Consider the following 11143-nt stretch of genomic DNA (forward strand, 5'->3'; position numbering starts at 1 on the left):
TTCCAAAAAACAATGCTTTTAGGCAAGTTTTATATGCGTTTCATACAGTCCAGGATTTTAGGGTAGGGGCATCCCCTCCTAAAGGGATAAAACTAATTTAACTTCCCCTTTAAATATTTCTTGATTAATTTCCCCATAACATAAATCAAATTTTTAAACTTTTTAAAAAATCACTTGAAGCCTATTTAGATGAGCCACTTTTGTTCGCTAGGAGTTAGAGTAATATTGCAGTCGGAAGTCATTTTAATATCGCTATTCTTCCGTTGATTCTTCTTTGATAGAATAAGTAATTAACCTTTTTTTTATAAAAAACTGCATGTGTACCTTAGAATGATCATTGCAAATAAGAAAGTAAATTGTCCAATTATGGATTTTATTTTTAATTTATAAAAAAAAATTAAAAATGAAGGAAACCACGTAATATTTTCAAAGCAAAACCTTATGGAAAAAAATAAATAAATTTATGAAACTCAACATGATTAACATGTTTAATTACTTAGTCTTCGTATTATAAACATTATGTCAAAGCTTTTGATACTTACTGCTCATTGTTATGGGAATTTTCGTGAAATTTTTTAAGGTGTAGTGCTTCATTTGCTTAAAATCTTAAAAAAGTAATTACTTAATCAAAGTGAGCAATTTTGGTATCAATGACTTTTGAAAGTTAACTGAATTCGATTGATTATTCAGGTAGAAAAATAAAAGAACTTTTCGACTATAATTTAGAAATTTTATAGTCTTGTAGGTTTATTTTTAAACTGTGTAACAAACCATCTTTTTGCGAAAACATTTTTAAACTTTTGGGCATCATCTAATATTTCAATAGATCTAAGCTTTTTAAAACGGTAAAAAGGAAAAAAAAGAAAGCGCTTCTTTGCTTTGATTTCACTAAGACAAGGAAATTTATTTTTCGGATATAAAGCTAATAGAATTTTAACCTATATAAGGAATTTTAGATCAAACTTAGCCTTTCATATAGTTTTTGAACGTTTTTTGAGCTTGGAGGGACGTGTTCTTTAACAGTATAGAATATTTAAGGAGTTTTAATCATCATAGGAGCCTTGAAGCATCAGATTCGATTTAAGCATGGTAAACTTTTGCGAGAAGTTCAGCTAAAGCAAAACTTTTATTTATTTTTCTATAAAATTATGAGCCTCACTTATTCAGGAGTTAATATATATATGTTGAGGTTGAACTCAATTTTCGACGCCAATGGGGAAGTAGAGGTTTTTTTCCTCCTTCTTTTTTTGAGCAATCACATTGCTTATTGTTCTCACTTGACGGTTTTGATGTCGTATGTGATTTTATTTTGCCCCGCCAACATCTGCAGCAACACTGTCGACTGGCCCCTTCCGATGCTGCTCCTGTAGCGAAAACCGTCTCCAAGTTGCGTCCATATCGTACATACACACGCATACATACACATACGCAGCGACATACACACACCTACACACATACACACAAACAAACACACACATAACCTCACACTCATGCCTGTACAGACACAAGCACACGCATACCTTCAACTCACACTTACATACACACACACACAAACGCTCGTGATTGCGAAAAGCATAATTTGAATTCAAGATGTAAAAATTCTAATTAATTTTTTAAAAAATTCTTTTCTCTCTTTTTTTTTTTTTTTGACTGAATTGTAACAAAGCACGTTACCTTAAAAAATACCAATAGAATATTTAGAAAATACGGTTATAATTTTCAAGTTTTGTTTAGTGCTATTTGAAAATTATTTGGAATCTCGAAATTATTTTTATGAAAATAGCGACGACTATAAGACTTTTAAAAACTACCCAAGCGTTTTAAAATTTCGAACTCAAAAAAAAAAAAAAAAAAAAAAAGCGATAAGATTTACAAAAGCTTTGTCATCCATAGAGATTTCAATCAACAAAACAACCTGAAAGTAATAGATTCTTTTAATGGCGTCGTTAATGTTGTGTCGTCCAAGGACTTTCTTGAAAGTACCAAGATAATAACGTGGATGCCATTTTCGTTGCTTTTCGAAAGGTACCTTATCAAACAGATAATAGGGGTCTTTTGGAACATTATGCATCGCAAACAGAAGGAGATTCAATCATAAGAACAAATGTGCCATGCTATCGCTTCTCTTGAATTGTTTCGAAATGGCTTCTTTAAGTAATTAGGCGAAACATATCATTGACTTGATTATTTATTCTTATAGTTTCTCATTTTTTTTTCTCCCCCCCCCCCTGCTTTCCCAAGAAACCGTGTGTTTTTTTCCCCTGAAAGCTTATGACGTTTGGAAGAGCGTTTCGTTTGATGAGAATATGAAGCATACCATAAACTATTGATATCCAGTTTCTACTTTAAAAACTATATTGCTAACCAATATAAAAGAGAAATGGTTTCTCAAATAAGAATAGATTTTTACAAGTGCACCAAATGTCCATGAGATCAAAGTATAGTATTTTGTTACGTATTTGGAGCGGTATGTGTTGAAGTTTTCTTTTTTCCATCGATTCCTATTTTCTGCACTTACCTATTAGCACTTGGGAAAATAAAATAAAAATGCGGAACTGAACATAGTTTCTGTAAATTACATTTCTTAGTATTTCTTTAAAACCCACTTTGAATATATTCAGTCTGAGCAGATAGTAGAGGAATGTCGGAGCAAAGTGAAATGGTGAAATATTTACTCTGTTTCAGCATCACCTATCTGGTAATATTTTAGCTATGTAGTAATACATGTGAGTTACTCCAGTCAGGAAAAAGTTATTTCATGAGATCAAAGTGTATGATAATACAAGCAATTTTCAAAAATTGATATTTTAATACATTTTGCATTATTAACTCAATCAATTTTGAGCTTATTTTTATTTTAAATGTTTTGTCCAATTAGTCAATTGCGTTCTGGTCAAAGTGGCTGTGGCAAGTACTCATTTATTAATTAATACATTTGCATTCTTTTCTTTAAAAGTTCACTTATTTATTCATTCATTACCCTATTTTCTTATCCATTCACTATTTATTCTCTCTTGTATTAATTCTCATATATTAATCGATTAATTTGCTTATTTATTCGTTTATCGTTTCACTACTTATTCATTTAGTCATTCATTAATTTAGTCACTAATTCATACCATCAAACCTATTTAAATAATCAGATAGAAAACGTTGCACTTAAAATACATTTTACTTCTCACTTTGCTCAATGAAAAAAAAAGTGAAAAAATTCCAACCTTTTTTTAATGTATAAATTTTTTGCCAAAAATAAAAATAATAATGTTTCAATGCAAGTTTTATTATAAAATATATTGTTCTTTCTTTACGTTCCGTAATTTTCAAAACAAATTTCTAATCAGTTCATTTTCAAAAAAGTAAGTTATCTTAACTATTTCAGTTTGCCCTACATTCCCTTACATCAGCAATAATCATTATTTTTTATAAATACTACTAGTTTATCAGCTAGCACCCAAAATTTGGACAAATAGTATCATCTCTGCGATAAAGTTGGGTGAGGTGTCATTTTCTTCAGTTTTTTTGCGTAGATTTCGAATATGCTGAGGCGGAAATCGAAGTCGGTAGCTTTTGTACAATAACTGTCGCAAAAAAAAAACCCATCAAAATCATCAATTTTTAAAGTTTTGTATTTTTGTCAATTGCAATGACATTTACCAGAAAAAAAATCCAAGTATTTCAGACTTAGCTATTAATCATATACTGGGGACTCCACTCCTCGCGTTCTATTTGCGTTTGTGAGCCCTGCTTAATGCACTAATTACAGCAAACTAACATCATCACTTCACCGCCACAAAAATTCACTCTGACACTAACACATTCTTTTTGAATCCAACGTCAGGAAAGCCACTTTCTATTGTTTCAGTTTAACTCCCCTCCAAACGAATCTTAACAGCTGATCGCATCCAAAACTTCAACAGTTTTGAGCAATTCACTTCTAGTTCCAGCGTTTTACGTCTTGCAGATCAAATGCTTTAAATCTGGTAGTCTGAAATTAATTTGAAGGGATAATTTCAGCATCCAGAGGTTGAAATTTTAACGTTGTGTTTGGGGTTCCCAGTTACGATGAAAGTCAATTCGCCATTTTCTGTTAAACGGTTATGAAACAAATTTTTATATTTTCACATCGAGTGATTTTTTTCTCATTTTTTATGAGTCATTTGATAAATGTACAAATATTGGAGCCAATTGAATCAAATGAGCGGGATATTAATTTAGACCGTGAACCTTAGGTTGATTGTATTTGGTGCACTTGCCTTAATTTATTTTTTTCAGCAAAAATGTTAATTTATACTCTTTAGATTTTCTTTTTGAAAATTTTTTTTAAAAATCAATCTAAATGATTGTTTTTTAAATATTTTTAGATTGAAGAGATAACAGAAATTTCCATTTCTGAAATGATAACCATGGTAGTAATCATGCACAATTTATTTCTTAAAAAAAAATCTTTTTTCCTCAGTGCTTCTTTGCAAAGATTCTCTTATCTTGGACATTTTTGATATCACAATAAAAACGAGTTGATGTGTGCATCACATGACTTCCTTTTGCACCGATTTAATGTTGTTTCCCCATTACTGGAAAATTTAATGTGATTCAATAGATAACTCTCTAAATATCACCAACAGTGGCCAATTTAAAACCAGATTAAAAAAAAAAGCTAAATTTGTCGCTAAGTTGGCGAAAAAACTGGCAACCAAAAGACTGGCGATATATCGCCAAGTGTCCGCCAAATTTTAACACCACTTGAATTTGCATCGAAATGAACAATGATCCCCCCCCCCAAAAAAAAAAAAAAAAATGCGTGAAACACCCTCTTTGGAGCAAACGAATGCAACCAAGAAAAAGCGGTGCACATCTAGACACCATTAGGAGTCCACGTACCAAATTTCAACTTTCTAGGACATACCGTTCTTCTACGCACATACATACATACGTACATACGGACGTCACGAGAAAAGTCGTCGTAATTAACTCGGGGAATGTCAAGATGGATATTTCGAGTGTCTATACGTTCTTAGGCACTTATCCGCGCGTGGTTGGGTTGAAAAAATACTCAACATTAATTCGGGGGTGAGTAAAATAGAAATTACGGTCGATTTTTGAGTGAAAATTTTTTCGCGAATACAATACTTCCTTTTTTGTAAAAGGAAGTAATAATAATAATAATAATAATAAAAAGGACACTGTATTTATTTTTCGAAGTTTTATTCAATGAGTGAATAAAATATAAGTGAAAACAAAAATTTGAGAAGATGTGTTGATATTGGTATAGGTGTCAAAATATTCAGTGATGAGTGTCAATTTAAATTCAATTTTAATATAATAGATGTTGCAATGACAATACATTAATTATCTCAATTGTACTGTAATATACTATCTCTAACCATGATCATCAAATATCATTATCCTTTACCCTCATTTCTTTAAAAGTACATGTCGAAATTTGTTTCTACTTCAAACGTACAACGTTTTCAAAAGTGAAAAAAAGCGAATTGAAATGTATTCGATTCGTTGCAAAAATTTCCATTTTCTGTAAAAATTCTTATTTGTAATGTGTGGCAAAATACGCTCTAGTTTACCAAATATCAGTCTGAGCCTTAGCGTAGTAATTTATACACGTATTAGGACTGTCATGACCCCCCTCCCTCCGAAAGGCAAGTTCTGGTTGCGCTACTGCCAAACACATAATGCTAGTTACTTGGAAATTCAATTCGTTTCCAGAAAATAACTTTTTTTCTATAGAGATGTTGTTTGAAGTTTTACAGAAGGAAAATACTTCAAAATTAATACTGGCACTTCTCTCTCCCCCCTTCAAAAAATATTAATTTCTCTTGAGAACAATAACAGTAGAGTCACTTTCATTCTAACTTTTCTCTGAGAAAAGGTTTTTAATACAGCATCGCTCCTCGAGATTCTTGGGGGCTGACCTTAATTTCTATCAAAAGAAATACAGGAGTCCTACAATAATGCTCAGAACCTTTTTTGTACTTAAAACGCCAAAGTTCCATCTTAAGTGCAGAAATTCAGGTAAAATTGAAACGAAGTGCAAGAGTTTTACTCCCGTGAGCTCCTATACAAATTAAGCCCTTCTTGGGTTAGAAAATATTTTTATTTATAAGTTTTATTGTTTTCTCGTTAAAAAATCTAGGATAGCTATGTCCATTTTAAATTAACTATTTCGATGAGGATCATTAAAATACTAATAAAGCTGCATTTGCCGCCTGCCTTGTCTAGTGATCAGAGAAGTATAACTGGGACAGGAAGGTCCGGGTTCGAATCCCGGCTCGGGCATGGACGTACTTTCTCTCTCCTGTCCTTGTCCTTTCTTTGTGTGAATGTGTTGTTATGATGTGAATGATTGCCTACCCTTATAAACGGGTCCTTATGGCATGTGTGTAATGTAGAAGTCGGAATTCCACACCAAATTACGGTATAGTTGGAAAAGTGGAGCAGCGCACCCCAAATTGCCAGCCTAGTTGGCACTACAACAACAACAACAAAGCTGCATTTTCAATGAACTTGACATTTAGCCCTTCGTTTTCATTTATGGAACGTAAGGATTCGATGTTCAAAAACGTGTTCTGTTTCCCACATTTTAGATAGTGAAAATAGTTCTGTTTCGAAGCTGTGAAACGTGATGCATAATATTGAATTAAAAAAATCAGGACTAATATACGCTTGAAACTATTGTCAAGTATAAGCACGAAACAATAGTACATCGGTTGGAATGACTGAGCTGGCGGTGTATTTCATGTATATCTGCCATGGCCCCTGGCTATTTGATGGAAACTTACTGAATATTGTCAAGCCTATCTTAAAATTTTAGCATGATCCTCTCAAAGATTAATACAAAACAAATGTTGTCAAAAAGTACGTAACTATTTTGCTCTTGTTATAAAAAGGAAATGTAAAAAAAAAAAATAGATAAATAAAATACAGGTGATTTATTTATTGTCATATTAAAACAACTTATAAAATAAAAATTATTTTGTTACAACGTGTCAAAAATTGTTTAAAATAATATATTTTAAAGATATATGAGGCTGAGTTTTGCACAATTGCATTAGTTGAATACATATGAATGGTTACTTAAAAAAAAAGCTTTAAATGGTATCCACTCGGGACAATGATATAGAGATCAAGAAATATAAAAAGTATTTCAACATTTTATTTTGACAAGTTTCAGTTTAAAGCATGATTTTCTTTTTTATTTCCTGTATAAAGAGACGCAATGAATAATATTAAAGAAAAAACGGGTAGTATCGCATGCATTTCTTTAAATAATTATTTAAATCGGTGTTTTTTCGGCTCAGCAAAAAAGCAAATTTTTTATGTGGTAAAAATTTCGAATTTTACTTAAATATGTTTTACTTCTATAAAACATCAAAAATCTTCTAGTTTTTCCAATTAATATCTGATTAAGAGAGAAAATTACTAAGAATTTCTAGTACCACATTTAAATCGACATCTAGCTGATAATTTTTCTTTAAAAATTAAGTTCAGTGAAAATTTGGTTAAATAAAGTAAACAAAATTTTAAATAAATTTTTAACAGAACGAATGATTCTTCATTACGGGAGACGTAATTACAGGCATGTTACAATCCTGTACAGAATATACAAGGTCATTCAACATAGTACACATAAGTACAATATAATGGTAATGCACACTATATATTTCCCTCAAAAAATCTTTTTAAAACAATTCAGAGCATTTCACAATGTAAGACAACCATTTGCTTATAAGCTTCTGAGTTGAGTTGGAGTAGAGAGGGGGGGGGGGTCTGGAAGTTGGTCTTGGAAAGTCCTGACATCCAATACGGAAATTTCAACGTTTGAATTGCCAATAGCTCTAATACCAGGAGTTCCAGAGAGTGGTTGACTCCCTCTCCCTCTTGCTGCATCCCCGAAGCCTACTAATTCTTGAGCCATTATTTTTTTCTTCTTCGTTGGAATGCAAGCATGTTTATAGATAACATCAACTCACAGTTTGAGGTCAAACAAGTAATTTCAGTATTTGTTTTGTCAATTTAAATATTGACTCTTTCAAAATCGGGAAAAAAAAATTTTTCACGAACTTTATCAATTTAAAGTGTCCATAGTTATTAATTTCACTGTTGCCAAGGCCAAGAAGAAAACTTAGTTTAAAAGGAAAACTAACTTAATTTTACCTAGTGATAAATCTATTTTCCTAAACCAATCTTACTCTAAAAATCATTTTAATGTACCAATGCTAGAAAAAGAAAGCACCGTAAAGGATCATTTAGTGTGTTCTGTTAAGGGATACATTAAAGAGTTCTTCACACTTTTTGTTTTAGACAAATCGAAAGTTAAGAATGTCATTACATTAAGTATTTAGATGAAAGTGATTTGCATTTTCTGCTCAAAAAGTAGCATTCCCTTTGAACAAGTAGCTAAAATATTTTTTAAACATTGCACTGCATTTCAAATATGTTTCACAGAACAGCAACGTTTATGGTTTTTAACACAGTAAACAATGATGTCCTTTTGTTACATGCAAAATTTTGTATGAACGCATATTGAACTTCGAATAGTTAAGAAATATCAACACAAATCTTTAATGCACAGTGTCGTTCAGCATTTAGTTAAATTGTACTGCTTTAAAAAAAAAAAAAGTTCTGGAAAAGAAATAATAAAAATCCTATGTGACGAAACGTAAAAAATGATTAAACAACGTTGTACTACACAAATTTGAAAGCCTTTCCGTCCATAAGCTCATATCTCCTGCTTTGAAAATGGGGTTCAATGTAACCCCAAAACACGTGTTTGCCATCAATTTGCAAACTTTTGCAGTATAACGTCGTTTTATCATATTTTTTAACTATGGAAAATTTTTGATTTTTATTGTAAAATTTTGAACTGTAATCAGTCGATATTTTTTTGTTAAATGTAAAGAAAATGTATACTGATAAAGTATGATGTATGCATACCTAATGTTTTACATTATTTTTCGAAAAGTTTAAGCTTATAAAATCCCCTGTAGTTGTTTTATATTGCATTACGCACCTTAAACATACATGAATATACAATGAATGAACATTTTCTTGTGCTGGTGTCCTTTAAATTTACTATGTGAAGTTATCGTGCCTAGTACGGATGGCACAACCAGTGCTGTTCCCATAGGGAACCCATAGGATTCTCCATGTACGCCATACACTCTCAAACATTTTTTAAACATATAGCGTATACCTTCAAGCTTCAAACAATTTCACATTATGTATATGATCGCGTACACATATTGTGCGTAATTAATTACTGGTAGTATACCCTCAGAAAAAACGATGGGAAATTCACTGGGCACAACTGACTGACTACAGAGTACTAGTAACCAAACACGTGCTACTAAGTGAGTAGTAGCACGTGTTGTAACTAAGCATTGTTTTTTTAACTGAGAAATTGAAATGAAGTGTTTGGCCTTACCTGGTATTCTGTCTTTGACCATTCCCTGAGAACCGACCCAAGGAAAGCTGACTGCCGTCTGGTAGGTCAGTGGTGCCGGCCTGTGTGCAGGCACACGTATCACAGTCCCGTTAGCCCCGCTCTGCAGGGGGTCGTAGTGCTGGGTGGTCATCATGGGCATGGAAGTTTTGTAGTCCGCAAAATAGGACTGTCCTGTACAGCAGCCTCCGCTCATGGATATCATCGGGGAGGACGGCGTTGTCCTAGCAGAGCTGCTGTTGGAAGACCGGCTACTGTCCTCACGCCGGTGGTCCGGTCCTCCGTTATCGCAATGATTGTCCTGATGATCATTTTTGTCCATGTGGTCTTGTTCTTCGCCACCATGGCTGTTATTCTCTTCGCTTCCCAACAGTCTGCTAATGCTGAAGGAAAGTTTGGGTTTGTTGGAAGACTGAAGAACGGGTGACGGAGAGGAATTGTTGTTCTCCGACACTGGAGATGAAGAGTGGTTCGCCGCGCAAGAAGACAGCGGATCCGAAAAGTCCATCGCACCACTCAACCTTGCTGTTGTGTTTGGAGCGATTTCAATGGCACTGGAAGCCACCGGTGGGGAAGTCCGTGCCGTACGATCGCACAACATAATAGGAAAAAAAGAAATGCGTCTTACCACGAAAACATTTTAAATGTCACTAAGTAAGAACATTTTTTTCTTTTCCAAATTTCAAAGAGCATAAAATATATTTTTCACTTGAACCTTTTTTTCAAGTTGCTAAGTTCCTTTCTCAAAATTTCATTTTCAAATGTATCCAAAAATAATTTCTTTATGTCTATTCATTAATATAACAGTTCATAAATGTAGCATAAACAGACTGTTTTGCAGGTAGAAAAATTTTGTAATATGAGTAAAAATCAACATCAGCTATGAGCCGTTACTCTACTAAGCGAAATGAGAATAAATGTTCCGAAATATTCTGCTTGTTTATTTGACAAATTTTTCTTCAAAGATGTATATCGTCAATAATTAATAGTATGCTTTTTCAATTTCTCTCACTTCACAGGAAATGTTATGTGCCAAAAAACAAATACCGAAAAGCTCCTCTATCTACCAAACAGAAAACACAACATCAAAAAAATTGCATCTATTGTTGAATGACAACCACGCTCGATCGAAGAGAGGTACAACCACGCTGTCCGTCCCATTCAACGCTTGCCGGTTGAATGATGAGGGGAAGAGGTGAATCAAACACCACAGGTACTCAGACCACCCCCTCGGAGGACGACAAACAATTGCAAACCGGTCCTCTGAGTTTACACTTTTTCCGCCGGTGAACCGAACAAGTGAGGGTTGTTTGCCGAACTGTGTCCACTTTATGACGGAGGCAGTCGCGGAAGAAGATCGTCCCGCCCCATCCCAACTGCCAATTGGTCGCCTGGGGTTTGGCGACTGGGTGATGTTGTGGCGGTCGCCGCTTGGCGCCGCCCTTTCCCCCCCGGCCTTTGCCAATTGATTATAGGAGGCGGCACGAGATAATTGGCTGCGAAACCTTCCCATACCTGAAACAGGTAAAGATTTTCCTCTCTTTTTTTCCTTTTCTTTTATGGGCTCGTTTTTTAGTATCAGTGGTCATTTTCCGCAAAGAGGAGGAGAAACTTCGCTTGATCATTACTGAATTCATTTATGGCGTAAGTATGATTCTAGAATAGTCACGAAATAAATAAATAAATAAT

General features: G+C 33.6%; 1 protein-coding gene across 1 annotated transcript in view; it reads right to left on the reverse strand.

Annotated features, from left to right (window-relative positions):
- The window catches only part of LOC129221972 (homeobox protein HMX1-like), a 60119-nt gene extending 50049 nt beyond the window's left edge, over positions 1-10070 (reverse strand). Inside the window, exon 1 of the mRNA XM_054856381.1 lies at positions 9437-10070. Within this exon, the coding sequence (XP_054712356.1) occupies positions 9437-10055 (619 nt within the window). The 5' untranslated portion in view covers positions 10056-10070. The remainder of the gene's footprint in view (positions 1-9436) is intronic.
- Between the last annotated feature and the right edge of the window lie 1073 nt (positions 10071-11143).

The sequence above is a fragment of the Uloborus diversus genome, chromosome 1 (genome assembly GCF_026930045.1).
Source record: "Uloborus diversus isolate 005 chromosome 1, Udiv.v.3.1, whole genome shotgun sequence".
Classification (NCBI taxonomy): Eukaryota; Metazoa; Arthropoda; class Arachnida; order Araneae; family Uloboridae; genus Uloborus; species Uloborus diversus.